Raw genomic sequence first — 14,693 nt, forward strand, 5'->3', positions numbered from 1 at the left:
ATGCCCCCTTGAAGGAATATGAGGGGGGGATGACCAAGATCCTTTCCAATTCTGCGGAAAGAAACAGCCCTTGGGGGTCTTTATTCAGGAAGTAAGGCACAAAGTACCGCGAGACTCTCCGGAGCAGTCGGCACTCCGGTGTTTATCTCTTCAAGAGAGTAGGCGGGGCGCCCAGCCGGGCAGCCTGACGCTAGGACCACCTCCAATCCGATCCCAGGGTTCCTTGCGCGGCGGGTGCGCTTCCGGTTCTGTCGGCGCGGGCGGACGGCGGCGCGCGTGTGGCTCCGCCTCCTCCGGTCTCGCCGCGCAGCTGCAAGGGTTGAACTTCCCGCCTGGTCCCTGCTGGGCCACGGCGATGCTGCAGGTCCTGGCGCGGCAGTGAGGGGACAGAAGCGTCCCAGGTCTCTCCACCGTTGTTGACGGCGTCGCGCCCAGGGCCGCCATGTCCACGGGGTTCTCCTTTGGGTCCGGAGCGCTGGGCTCCACCACTGTGGCTGCCGGAGGGACCGGCACGGGCAGCGGGTTCTCCTTTGGGACCGGCACGTCTAGGTAACCGTGTTAACAAGTCTTCAATGGCCTGCTGCTTCCCCGCGTGGCTCGGCTTGTCGAGCTCTGCCTCCAGGCTGCCTGGCTGCCCTGCCAACCCCGCAGCGGGCCGGCGACGGCGGGGTTGGGGACCTGTGATGCCAGGGCTCTGCGGTCCCCAGCCGCGCGGAGGCCCGACTGCGGGAGGCGGCCTGGCATCGCGCCTACGCCTTCGCGACACCACGGTCTCAGGAGTGAAACGGGTGTCGAATGAATGACAGCTTGTTGCTGGCTTTTCGGAGTAGAAAAATAGGAGGGGCTAAGTAAACATTTTCCCTTGATAGTTAAGATTTCATTAGTGTTTACGATTACGGTGCATTTTGAATTTGTGATTATTTTTGTTTCACGAGATTTTCAAGTTTTTGTGCCACAGAGGAACCAATCCCGCCTTTTTAAGCCTTTATAGCACTTATTAGTAGTAATTTTGTACCGTATGCATAACCTAAAGAATTTTGTATTATAACCATCAACATTGTTTCCTTTCACTCCAAGCTTAAGTACATTCATCAGTTTGTGTAATATATTCAGGTCAAGTGACAGATGCATAGCTAGGGATTTCAGACGGCCATTTCAATGAAGGAGCTAAAGGTTAAAACGCAAGTCTTTTGTAAAGAGTTGATAAAATCAGGAGCTGTGTACTGGAAGGACAGGGTATCACCTGAAGCTTAACGATAATGCGGATGTAGACTAAAATGGCTAGGGATTTAATATCCCAAGAAAGCTCATTTTTTCCCCCATCCCATATTAGATACAGAAGATCTAATAACAGTACTATCAGATACGCCTTCTTGTACTACCTGTGTGCTGTCCGGACACAACCCACTGTATGCTATATTGTCTTTTTTTTTTTTTAAACTTTCACTTTTTTCTTGTTTGATTAATTGGCTTTAGGTTTGTCGTTTTAATGGTGTCACTTAGTTCTTTCTTATTGTTTTTGTTTAATGTGTGTGTGTGTGTGTGTGTGTGTGTGTATGTTTTGCCTGCTTCTGTGCACCATGCCTGTACATTGCCCTCAGGGGCCAGAAGAGAGTGTCAGATTCTCCCCAGGCCTGGAGTTAAGGCCCACTGTTGAGCTCCCACGTTTTAAATTTAATGTGTGTGTGTGTGTGTGTAAGTGTGTAAGTCAGACCGTGCTTGCTACAGATCAGAGGCTGTGGTAAGTCATCTCGTGCGGGTGCTGAGACAAGAAGCACTTTACCTTGCCTTTTTTACACTGCCCCATCTCTCTAGCTCTACTTGGTTTTAATTGTAGTCAACAGTATGTTTTACAAATACTGGTTTCGAGCCAGTGGAACGACCAGCACAATGGAGTGCTCCTGCTACTGAACTCAATCCTGAGTTCCAGCTCTTCAGGAAGCTCCTCTGTCACTACGAACCACTCATTAGACTTCATCTGCTACTTCAGCTTCCGTATTGAACCCATACATTCCTACTGCTTGAATTGCAGCTTTCCCCCTTGGGCTCCTAAAAGTGTGCCTAAAAGTGTGCCGAAAGCTGAATGACTCAACTGACTGGGATTGATGGTTTCTGGACTTCAGTAACTTGGAGTGATTAATAATCTGACCAGGAGTGATTGTCTTAATTTAGCTAGCCAGCAGTATGTTTGTTGAGTAGGAGCTGTCTTGGGGGTTGGTTGCACCTGAGGCTTTGTGCTTGGTAGGTGAGCCTCCACTCCTGAGTCATGCCCTGCCTCTTTTTAGGGTTTTCAAACAAGTATTCTGCTGCATTCAGCTGAAGGTGTTACCCATGTGCTCCATTACTGAACTGTATCCCCAACATCCTTTTTTATTTCATGGTAATCTGAGATGTCCAGGTTGACCTTGAACTCACTCTGTAGCTCAGGTAGGCCTTGATTTGGCAACTTTGAGACTCTCTGAGTTGCCTAGGCTAGCCTCAAACTTGTAATTCTTAATTCTCAGCTTCCTAAATAACTGGTTGCAAGCATGTTAGCATGCTTGGCATGATTTTGGTTTTCTGAAAGGGCAGAATTAGAAGTGATGAATATATATAACATGAGTAGTGAGATTGTAGCATGAATAATAAAACCCAGAGACAAGGTTCAACCTGAAGATCCGAAAAGCAAAGCAGTCAGCCACTGTCTCTTACCTCCTCTACCTCAGACCGAAATGGCGGTCCCACCTCCACAAATCTTCAGAATGAGACTGAGCTGAGACCTGTCTTTTCCTGTCTTATATTCATTCCTCTTTAGTGCTGGGATTAAAAGCTTGTGCCACCATCGCCCAGCCTCTATGATTAACTAGTGTGGCTACTGGTGTGCCAGCCGGGTGGTGGTGGTGCACGCCTTTAATCCCAGCACTTGGGAGGCTGAGGCAGGAGGATCTCTGTGAGTTCAAGGCCAGCCTGGTCTACCAAGGGAGTTCCAGGACAGGCTCCAAAGCTACAGAGAAACCCTGTCTCGAAAAACCAAAAAAATAAAAAAATAAAATAAAGGTGTGTGCCACCACTGCCTGGTCTGTATGGCTGTTTTACTTTCTGAACTTTAGGCAAGCTTTATTTATTAAAATGCAAATGAAATATCACTACATAAAATTTCCGATTGTGTTTTATGTATAATCTATTAATTTCCTACATGATTTTCAAGGTGTCAGATTGTTGAAACTTTCTATTTTCACAACCCCTCCCCCCATGGATAGCAAACACGGGCCTCTGAGGCTTGCTATGAATAATTAATTAAGAAGTTTTGAACTTCCCATTCCCTGTTTTTACCAGCTGTTCTTTATTCAGGTTTCCAGAAGTCTGTCCAGCTTCTTCTGTGAATACAGTCTTGACAGAGGACATGGTACTTACTATAGCAGTGATGGGGTAGCAGTGGAGAGACCTAGAATATTGGACTGTGTGTCTTTCCACATGTGTGTTCTCACAACAGCTACGTGAGCAGCTGTTGAACTGTTGTACTTAAGTGTGAACTGTACTTAGGTAGTTCAAAGGAAAAAACAATCATTTTTGGCAATTTCAAGTATTCTAGGGTTCAGATTAAAAACTTCAGAGCCACATGTTTGTGCCCCTGCTGCTGATTGTCTTACAATCCAGTCCTCATTGTGAAGTAGTGAAGCGGTAGGGTCACGTGCTCCCTGCTGCACTGTACCTCAGGCCACACGGTTTTCTTAAGACGTGGTCCCATTAAGCTGCCCGGACTGACCTTGTACTCACTCTGTGGTCCAGCCGTGAAGTTGTGATTCCTTTGCTTTAGGCTCCTAAAGAGCTAACAGGTTCAGGTGTGTTTCCATATTGTATTACTTAAGATTAACTTTACATTTGGCTTGTTTTTAAGGAGAAAAGGGAGGTATTTGAACTTGTTAGGGAATATTCTTTTTTTTTTTTTTTAAATATTTATTTATTTTGTATACAATATTCTGTCTGTGTGTGCCTGACGGCCAGAAGAGGGCACCAGACCTCCTTACAGATGGTTGTGAGCCACCATGTGGTTGCTGGGAATCGAACTCAGGACCTTTGGAAGAGCAGGCAATGCTCTTAACCACTGAGCCATCTCTCCAGCCCGGGAATATTCTTTTTAATATCTTTTGGATCAAGATGTTATGAGAGAAAATTCTAAGCAGTTGTTTTTTTGTTTTTTTTTTTTTCCAAAGTAAATACTAGCCTTCATAGCCTTTTTGTTTTGTTTTGTTTTTATAAACAAGCACACCTTCTGTGGGACTCAACTTTGGAACTCTCGGGAGCTCTGCCACCCCGGCATCTACATCCGCTTCTACCAGTGGTTTTGGAACAGGATTCTTCGGAGCTAAGCCTTCCACTGGCTTCACTCTAGGAGGAACAAGTTCAGGTAAGGTGGATAGTTTTGTTCTCCAGGGTAAATGAGGTATTTCTTTCCTGCTTTCCACCTCTGTTTAAGAGGCCGTCACTGATTGTAGAGCTCTAAAAAGAAGGAAAGATTTGGAGGATTGGGTGAAGGCGCAGCTCCAGACAAGCACTTGAAAGTAGCAAGTGTGAATCAGGAGGATTCTTGTAGTAGATTATATAATGCAGTATATTTTTCTTCTTTAGTAAAGATTGCTTAAGGCACTTTTACCTATTTGTTTTAGTTTTTACTATTAAACCAGTTGTTTTAGCAGAAAAATGTCATTCTTGAAAATTTCTGATATACATTTGAGTGATAGCTTTTGTTTCTAGTACTTCAGAGCTCTAGTACTAGATGCTTCAGATAGCTGTTTCCGTATTTACCGTGCCTTTTTCAGTTACAGAAGTATTTAAAGCATACATGGCTTTTGATGTGGAGGTTTATGTCACACTACATTTCCAGGTATATGACTTTAGTGGGAAAAGTAGCAGACTAGGGGAGAGGTTTAGGATTAAGCTCTGGTTGCATCTCTGAAAAGCTTTGCGTTGTTAATTGTCCTATCCTATCTTGGAGCAAAGCTTTTTGTTATCTCTAATATTATAGAGTTATTGGACATGGGACATAGCTCAGTGAAAGAACACTTGCTCATTTGCATGTGGGAGGCTGTCAAAATGAAAAAAATACATTAATGAAAAATTTGGATTCGCTTCCCCCTTGAAGACATGGTAGTTTCTTAGCGATAAGCTTAAGGGAACGTGAACAACTAGAGTGTCAGCCTGTCTTTGGGCTGGGTAGCAGCAGATAATGGGTGGCCACAAAATAGAAAGAGTGAAGGGATGTTAAAGCCCGGTGTATGTCTGTAGTCCAAACACTCAGGAAGATCACAGGTTGAATACCAGTGTGGGCTATTCAGTGACTCCTAGGCCAGCCTAGGATAGCTAGCAGGATTGTCTCGAGAGAGAGGTGTATTACGTGTGTGTTAAAAGTCTTGTGTAAGATTAAGGTCATCATTGGCAGACTTTCCAACTGTTTGCCAGTTAACTAATAGTTTTGATAGCATTGGCTGTGAGGGCAAACAGCAGACCTTGTTCTTGTACAGCTCATCCTCACATAATTGTAAAGCACTGTGCCTGGTAATAAGCTCCCAGTTGTCCTGAGGGCTACCCAGCAGCCTGGCTCCTCACTTCTCAGTAACTCCAGGAGAAGCTCAAATATGGGTTGCATTTCTTCATTTAACATGATTTGAGCAGTTAGTGCTTCTGAACTGTGTAGCCTGCATATACATTATGCCTTGGACATTCAGTAGTAACTTGAATTTACAGTGGCGAACATGGTACTAAGAAGATGATTGTGTCAACTAGTGCAGGGACGAGGCATTTGTGAGCTCTGATATGGAAGAACATGTTCTTGTGTCTGATACAGTACTAAAGGACAGGGATGGCAGTGTGGAAGACAGAGGAGAGAAGGCTTATCTGGAGTGGGAAATATTTTACACAAAGCAGATAGAAATACAAAGTTGAAATTATAAAACAGTTTAAGGGAATGTAAAAAATATTGTTCTTGAAGCTTAGGATTCAGAGGTGGAAGTGGAGGAATAATTGATATGTGAAGATCTGGTTAAGACCACAGAAGAATGAGCAGTGTTTTGCCAGGCTCTAGACTTTTAGACATGCTTGAGAGCTCATGGGATCTTTAAGGTGGACAGAGTTACCAGATGTTGTAGAGCACTGTCCTCTTAGCTTTTGCTGTTTCAAAATGAGGTTAATTGTGGTCAACTACCTGGGCTCATAAGATTGGACTCACTAACATTCCCTCTTGGGGAGGGGAGGCTCACTTACACTGGGTTGCTTGCAAAGGCAGGCCTCAGGTCCTAAGAGTATATAAACAGTTTGTAAATGCTGTGGGCAGAGAAACTTTTTCCAGTGTTGTAGTTGCCCATGCTCCTATAGCTAAGCCATCAATCACTCGTGCTTCTTTGGGTCTCCCCAACTAAACTCATGGTTGACCAATGATTTCTTTTGTTTGTTTGTTTTCATGTGGGATGAATAGACACTAGCTCATGTCTCCTAAAGGAAAGTTAATGCCAACACCAAGATGCCGTTAAAGTGACTGAGAAAATACTAAGAGTAGATGAGAGATTGGAAGAGACTGACAGGTTAAGAGGTTGTTGTTAGAGATGGCAGGTGCCAGTAATCCAGCAATATTTTTGAAATAGAATTATTAATAAGATTTGGAATTAAAGCAGTGCACAAGTAGGAAAAAGTATCAAGATTTCTGCCTTGAGTGATTGAATTGACTGAGGTGAGGAACTTAGTAAAGTTTTGTTGTGGTGAAATGCATGAGTCAAAGGGACATTAAGGTCCAGCAACCAGTGGGGATTCAGGTAGACAGATTTAGACTCATAGGGAGGCTAAACCAGCAGCTTTGTGAATTCAAGGCTAGCATAGACTACTTAGTGAGATCCTGCCAGTAAAAAAAAGAAGCTGGTGGTGGTTAGGGCTAGATTCATGTACCTGTAGTTGGAATGATGACAGTGGAGAGAGCAGTGGAGGAAGCAGCAACAAAACCTGGGAGTACTAAGGCCTGAGTGGAGGAAGGAGATCTAGAGGCACAGACGGGAAAGGCAGAGTAGGAAGAAGCTTGGTGTTGACAGAAGTGGGGTCCAGGAAGAAGAGGATTTTCAGGAGTATAGAATGGTGCTTGTGTAGTCTGGGAGAGCAAGGAGAGTGAAGGGGATAAGTGCTATTATAGGTGAGTGTCTCTTTTTCTTTGTTTTTGTTTGTTTATTTTTTAGATAGGGTCTCACTTTGTCTCTCAGGCTATCCTGGAACCCACTCTGTAGACCAGGCTGGTCTAGAACTCACAAGAGATCTGCCTGCCTCTGCCTTCAGAGTGTTGGGACCAAAGGTGTGTGCCACCACACCCATCTTGCATTTCTTTTCCAAAGGACCATCTTTTTTTATATTCAGCATGATTTAGTCCCAACTTAAGTCTTTTGTTTCATACCTAAAATCCTTTTATCCTACTTATGATAGAGAAAAGGATCACAGACATAAGGATACTAATTAAAACCAGCCTAATATCTATATGGTTGAGGTAAAATGAGATTTTTTTTAAACAGGAACACCAGCTACTACATCTGCATCTACAACAGGCTTCAGTTTAGGATTTAGTAAACCTGCAGCATCTGCCACACCATTTACCCTGCCTGGTACTTCTACCTCAGCGAGTGGGCTCACTCTTTCATCTGCTCTGACATCCACTCCAGCAGGTGAGACAGAATGGGAAGAAAGTTGAATTAGAAGAAAATTACATTAAAATTTTGTCCAGTTAGAGAGCATCAGTAACCATTTATATTAAACATAATATCAGGCAGGGGAGATGATTCAATGGGTAAAGTGTTCATTGTACAAGCATAAAAAATTTTAAAAACAAGCATTCTTTGGAAATTTTCTAATTGGATTAGTTAGCAATTTTGTCTTACTGAACTATTGGCTTTTTAGAGCCAGGTTTAGTGGTCCACACCTAATGATTTGGGAGGATGCGTCAGTAGGATGTGGAGTTCAAGGCAAGGTTGCCTATGTGATAAGACTTTATGTGGACTTAAGTTAGCACGACTGCCATTAAAGCAGTAGTGGCCATCTTGACATATGGCCTCTACTCAGAGTAAAGAGGATCAGAGGGCTGAAATGCAGAGATGTTTTATCTTTGTTTTCAAGGGATTGTTTATGGCAGAAAGTATAAAGACATTCAGAAACTCACCCGGCTCAGGATTCCTTTGCTTTTAAAGGCTGGGATTATAAACTATTGCTGTTAAGAATCAGTTACTGGATCCATTGTAATAGTGCCCAAAGCTATTTTGTTGAGTGAAGGGACAGAGGGCAGGGTTCTGCCTTGAAGCTACCATTCCTCTTTATTCTGAGTATTTCCAAAGCTTTCTTGAGCAAGTGGTTTCCCCAAAGATTCAGCTGTGTCAATGGGATTCTGTTTTTGAGAATGTACTATTTTTCTGTGGTGTTAAGTGCTATTTCTATATGAAGGCTTATTCTTCTCTCTCTCTTTTATTCTCAGCATCCACAGGATTTACTCTAAATAACTTGGGAACAACACCAGCCACAACTACAACAGCATCAACAGGGCTTTCTTTAGGGGGAGCCTTAGCTGGTTTGGGAGGCTCACTTTTCCAGAGTGCAAACACAGCAACATCAGGTAATTGATTGTATTTTTTTCCAGAATAGTAAATACTTGTATTTAAATTTACTTTATTTTAGCTTGTTAAAAAGAACACTTTTTAAAGATAATCTATTTTTCCTTAAGTATAGAAACCAAAATAATGGTTTTCCCATGTAAGGGAACATCTTAGCCATGTTTTAGAATAGTTGTCCTTTGTCCCCAGTGAGCCTGTTTAAGGAAATATTCAGAAAGCTTCCACAGAAATTTGTCTTTTAAATGAATGTCAACTAAGTCTTGGGCAGGGGATGTGGCTCAGTGGTGAAATTTGCTTAGTTGGAGTTATAAGAAAGGCTTACATCCTCACTTCATGTGGTATAGCCAGGTAAGCCTGGTTTTCTTTCAGGAAGTCTAGAGAGGGCGTTTTTTGAGAGTAAGTAAAGCTTTCCTGTTACTTGAAGACATTGTGTAATTATTTCACATAGGAATGTAATTTCAGGAGTTTCTGGTTAATGGTTCATTAATTAGAAAAGGTTTATATTTATTTAAATTACAAAAACTTGAAAATATATCATGGGAAACAAATTTTGTAGAAAAAGTTAAATAAAAATTACCTATATCAAATTAGATATAGTTGGGCCCTTTGATAATGAAAGATCCCCAACTTCCAAACTAAATATATTGTTAAACCCAATGAGATTATCAATATTTACCCAAATCCTTTGCTACAGAGTTGTTTCATGTTATCTTCCTAAAACAGATAGTAAGAAAATTTGTATCTTAAAGTATTGAGTCTTTGGTCAGTAACAGGGGATTCTTTTAAAGTCAGGAAAGTTGATAAATGGTATTTGGTTCATTTACAGGCCTCGGACAGAATGCTTTAAGCTTATCTTTGGGAACTACGGCACCTGTTTCAACTGCAGGCAATGAAGGCCTTGGTGGTATAGATTTTAGCACCTCCTCAGATAAAAAGAGTGAGTGATGTTACTCCAGTTTCCTGTAATGACAGCACTGTGAAGACGCTTCCTCAGTTCCTTCCTGAAAGATCACTAGCTGTATAGCCATTAGTACCTTTAAATTTGTTTATATTATCATCCATATTTCACAGATTTGAGCATAAAGTACTGGCTTTTGTGAATAGTTTAAATTTGCATGTGTATATGTCTTACATAGCTACAGTAATGTGAATGTCAGTGCTTATTTATAAATCAAGATCATGATCAGTGTGTTTTGTAATCTACTTTTACTCAGCTAACGTTGGAAATACTTATGTCAGCAATTTTAGTTGATTTTTTTTTTTTTAACTCTGAAGAGAGGAGTAAGAGAAATGTACATCTTTATTTCCTTTCTTTCCTGATCCCTCCCCATTGTCCTACTTTTATCCTGTGTCTGCGCTGGAGTAGAACAAAGATGATGTGAGAATAAGTACCCATGGTCACATGTACCACCTTCCCTTTCCCTTCGTTGGGATTGTCTGTTAGGAGTAGTTTGTTAAATCACGGGATGTTTTCCCCCGTTCTCTGTTATGTGTGTATGTGTGTGTATTGGAAGATGTAAAGGCTCACAGAGTTCAGAAAAAGAATCAGATCCCCTGGAGCTGGAACCACTGACACGGGCTCTAGTAACCTAACTGGGGTTCTGTGTGAGAGCAGTACATGGTCGTGGTCCACTTGTGCTGGTTAGTTTTGTCAGTTGAGAAAATGACCCCCTTAGATTGGCCATGGGCAAGTCTGCTAGGCATTTTCTTGATTGTTGGTTGATACAGGAGGGCCCAGCTTACTGTGCACTGGGCTGGTGGTCCTGGGATCTCCAAAATAAACCGTTTCCCCATTGTTGCTCCCATTGTTTTTTATCACAACAGTAGAAGCCTAACTAAGATACCATTGATTGTGTCTCCAGCCCCAGGTGTCTCTTTTTGTCTAGTAGCTATAGCAGTTAGCTCTGGACTTATATCGATGGGATTTAGCCAAATGGAGGAAGAATAGTAGGAAATAAAGAAGAGGCAACGTGGAGTAAGACTTTGCCCTTCTGAAGAATTAACAGAGGACAATATAGGCACCGGCATCAGATGTCAGAAGTTATTAATGACTTTTTATACCACATTGAGTTTTGTAATTAAACTGGAGGGTTTTGATGATTTGTTTTAAGATTTCAGAATATTTCTTACTGTTCATTTTAGTCAAGAGATGAAACCAGCCTAGATATCAGCAGATGAATGGACAAAAAGAAAAGGTGGCATATTCACAGTGCAGTTGGGTTCAGTTGTAAAGAAGGAAATGATGATACTAGAGTAAAATTAGGTGATCCTGGAGATCATGTTAAACAGATAACCCAGATATCCCTTGATTCCCTCCTGCTTCCCCTCTCGTGTAGGGGGTGGTGGTCATGAAAGGAGAAGAGGACTAAGGTCTAAAGGAATGGGGGAGCAGGAGCAAAAAATAATCAAATGTGTATGCCATGGAAGCAGGAGTGGGAAGTGTTTGAGGGGAAGAAAGGGACCACTGGGATGAGAGATGGGGAGTGAGGAAATAAAGCAAGTTTAGTGATGTGTGTGTGTGGAAAATAAAAGGGGGGGAGTGGAAGGTAGAAGGATGAAGGACATTTGGCTGCGTGAAAAGTAGCAAGCCAAAGACTGCAAGAGTAGGATAGGAATGTTTCTAAGTATGTTTACTGAGGCAGAGTGGGTGGACGGATAGGGCCTATGATAATGTAGCCCTTTTTGCATGTTGTATGTAGAGAATTATAGCGCAAAAGTAAAGTATCAAAGAAGCAGCACATGATGAATTACTATTCTATTGCTGTGTTATAAAGGCAGCATCTAGAAGAGTTTATTTGGCTTACATTACAGCTCTAGAGGGGTAATAGTGTGTGTAACAGAGCAGAGATGGTCGGTGGCAGGCAGCTGGAACAGCACTTGAGAGCCCACATCAGGAACAGCAAACAGGAAGTGGGGAGAACAAACTGGGAATGGCGTTTGGCTTTTGAAAGCTGAGCCTGCCCCTGGTGACACACCTCTCCAGCAAGGCTACATATCCTAATCCTACTCAAAAAGAAAGCACCACAAACTGGGATCCAAGTATTCAAATTCCCTAGTTGATGGAGGACATCTCAATTCAGACCACCATAATACATCAGTTTTAAGAAAATGTGCTATTTGGGTTAAAAAAAAATTAAATTCTTATTTTTATTACCTTGTCTCATCAAATCTTAGACATCATTTATAGAAAAGGAAGGTTCCAAATTCAGAAACGTTGAGCTGTGAAAGATAATGATGACCTAATCCATATTCTCGTGGGAAAATAAACATGAGTAGTCATATGGAAGAACTAAGTCAGAACTCATCTGTATGTAAAGATAAGTGACATTACAAAGTAGAGGACTTGATTTTTGCATGTGTTCTCATATTTTAACATCCCTGAAATCAATATGTGTCTTATAGATCCAATTTTAGAAACAGATGAATGAAATGTGATATGTCTGAATCAAAAATACGCTTAATATTGAATAGCTTGACAGTAATGTATGGCTCACAGGCGTGAGCAGTTCACAAATGTAGGAAGCGTATTCATATAAAGAACATTTGAAAAAGTGTTTCCCTCATTACTGCTGTAAGAGAAAGGTAGATTGGCATTTAAGAATGATGCCCGTTGCTGAGAGTGAGATGCGTTCTGTGTTTGGGCAGATGGAAATGTACATGGACACAGTTAGCTGTCTTCAAGGATTAACAGAATGTTTTATTGAATTGTTTTAGGTTGGAGGCTTTAGGGCATCGATACTGGTGATGGTGGTATCTAAGTGTCTAGAGTTAAATTGATGGACAGAGACATGAAAAACTGTCCATGCAGGAAACTTTTTTGAAAAGTTTCTTCTTGAGGGAAGTGGAAGCAGCTGAGCTCTGTAATGTGTTTGCTTGGTGTCAGATCACCATCATCATCCTGTGTTCTTCTTCCGAGTTTAGGACAGGGAAATCACATTGCATGATGTTAAAATACGTGTGTTTGTATTTTATTTAATTTCTGTCCATTTAGAACTTGGAATGTGTAAATGTATTGTTAAATGACCTATTTTTACATTTTTATCTAGGTGATAAAACAGGAACAAGGCCAGAGTAAGTTTAAAATTTGACTTTAACATATTTTAATTACATTTTATTACTAAATTGTTGGCAGATTGTATAGAAAGAAGTAAATTATTACAAAGTATGCATTTAGAAGGCAAAAATTAGTGTCTACCAAAAATGATAAATATATGTTTGGGAAAACCTGAAATGTCAGATCTTTGAGGAAATATAAAGCCGTTTTTCTTTTTTTGGAAAAGGTAGTTGACATTTCCCAAATAATACAAATACTTTAGTTTTAGCCTTCTCAGTATTGAGTATTGAGCCCAGGGCTTTGTGCTTGCTAAGTGTGGGCTGCACTACCGAGTTATTCCTGCAGCTCTTACACTATTGGTTTTCCACCCACAAATTACTATGCCAGTACCATTTTACTCCTTCGTGTCTTCAGCCAAGATCATGCCTTCCATATGCATTATGTGCATGTCTGGACTATGATCGCTGCTTTACTCGCCAGCCACTGAATTTCTTTATTGCCAATTACCCGCCCAGCTTGTGTTCTGTCAGTCATTGTGAGGACATGTCAGGTCCACTCCTCAGAAACGTGCATTGCTCTAACCTGTTAAGGTCGAGTATCCATGACACCAGAAGTGTTTCAGATTTTGGGTATTTGTATAGATTAACAAGTTGAACATCTATCTCTAACCCCAAATTCAAAGCTTTAAAAGTTTTGAATGAAGCACCTGAGAGAGATTGGGGGTTCTAGCCAGCATTGTAAAATGACTTTCTTAGAGTGTGCTAACCTTTATTCTCTGTGTTATTTGTAATTAAGTAAGTAGGCTGTATTTTCCCATTTCAGAGAAGGTTATAAAGTACTAAACTATGTTGAGTACCTTGTGAAAAATGCTGTAGGTTTTCTTTAATTAATATCTTTCTGTTTTTTAATTGAATATCAATCATAGAATCTTTGAATAAGTAGAAACATAGTTCAACATTTCATTCAGTCTAGTATTTTCTGATTTTTTTCAGGCATTTATTTAAATATTTGTAAGGATATTTATGATGGACACCAGTCTTTAGTAAGAAATGTTGGTGTCAGATAAATTAATAAAATTATTTACAAGTCAGCAAAATTATTTTCTTTATAAAGACTTTGAAATCAAAGAAAATATTAGTAGAGAACATTGCTATATTTTCATTTCTTAATATAGGAAAATACAACTCTTTGTCAGTTCTTAGAATCTGCATAGTAGTGATGCATTTGTGGATGGCATTAATGTAGGTGTGACTCTTTCTTAGGGATAGTAAAGCACTGAAAGACGAGAATCTGCCTCCTGTCATCTGTCAGGATGTTGAAAATCTCCAGTAAGTACCAAGTGTAAATAGATAAATAAAACTGGAAAATTCTTGGGTACATTTTAGGGAAAACATCTTTGTGCTAAATATTTTGTGGACTGGGCCTTCCCACATTAATTAGAGAGAGAGAGAGAGAGAGAGAGAGAGAGAGAGACACCAACCCAACAGACTTGTCCACAGGACAATCCAATGGAGGCAATTCCTTAATTGAGGTTCCTTTTCTCTTTATAAGTGTCTCTAGTTTGTGTCAAGCTTGTAAAAATTAGCAGGCACACACACAAATAATGTTGAAAAAAATTTAAGCGGAAAAGTAAGGATTATAACTCTTTTAAGTATCACGCTGTTAAAAATTGTGAATTGTAGTTTCGAACATTAGACTTTTGACCAACTTATTTTAAGTGTACTTCTTTTTCTCTAGGAAAAAAAACTTTCTTTTTAAATTTTGGTTTCTTTTAATTTTTAGTTTTTTTTTTGTTGTTGTTGTTGTTTTTTTTGCTTAAATTATTCTTCTGGAGATTTACTTTACATGTATGAGTATTTTGCCTGTCTGTATGCCTGCATTGTGTGTGTGCCTGGTGTCTGCTGGAAGAGGACCTTGGACTGGAGTTAGAGCTAGTAGTGGGCTGAGTGTGAGAATAGCATATTGCTCTTCCTGGCAGAGCTGTCTACGTGTATATCATCTTCCTCCCTTCCCCAGCTCTAGCCCCATCC

General features: G+C 40.8%; 1 protein-coding gene across 5 annotated transcripts in view; it reads left to right on the forward strand.

Moving 5' to 3' along the window:
- Window positions 1-247: 247 nt before the first annotated feature.
- Nup58 (nucleoporin 58) overlaps window positions 248-14,693 on the forward strand; it is a 38,685-nt gene continuing 24,239 nt past the window's right edge. For 3 of the 5 annotated variants that reach the window (XM_050152188.1, XM_050152184.1, XM_050152187.1), the window contains exons 1-7: window positions 249-549; window positions 4,245-4,387; window positions 7,524-7,673; window positions 8,474-8,611; window positions 9,436-9,546; window positions 12,656-12,680; window positions 13,926-13,991. In XM_050152188.1, coding sequence (XP_050008145.1) covers window positions 443-549; window positions 4,245-4,387; window positions 7,524-7,673; window positions 8,474-8,611; window positions 9,436-9,546; window positions 12,656-12,680; window positions 13,926-13,991 — 740 coding nt within the window. In that variant the 5' untranslated portion in view covers window positions 249-442. Of the gene's footprint in view, window positions 550-4,244; window positions 4,388-7,523; window positions 7,674-8,473; window positions 8,612-9,435; window positions 9,547-12,655; window positions 12,681-13,925; window positions 13,992-14,693 lie in introns of all 5 variants that reach the window. The other 2 variants (XM_050152185.1, XM_050152183.1) reach the window with 1 other exon arrangement.

The sequence above is a fragment of the Alexandromys fortis genome, unplaced genomic scaffold (genome assembly GCF_014885135.2).
Source record: "Alexandromys fortis isolate MF-2015 unplaced genomic scaffold, M_Fortis_MF-2015_v1.1 scaffold_75, whole genome shotgun sequence".
In the NCBI taxonomy this organism is placed as follows: domain Eukaryota; kingdom Metazoa; phylum Chordata; class Mammalia; order Rodentia; family Cricetidae; genus Alexandromys; species Alexandromys fortis.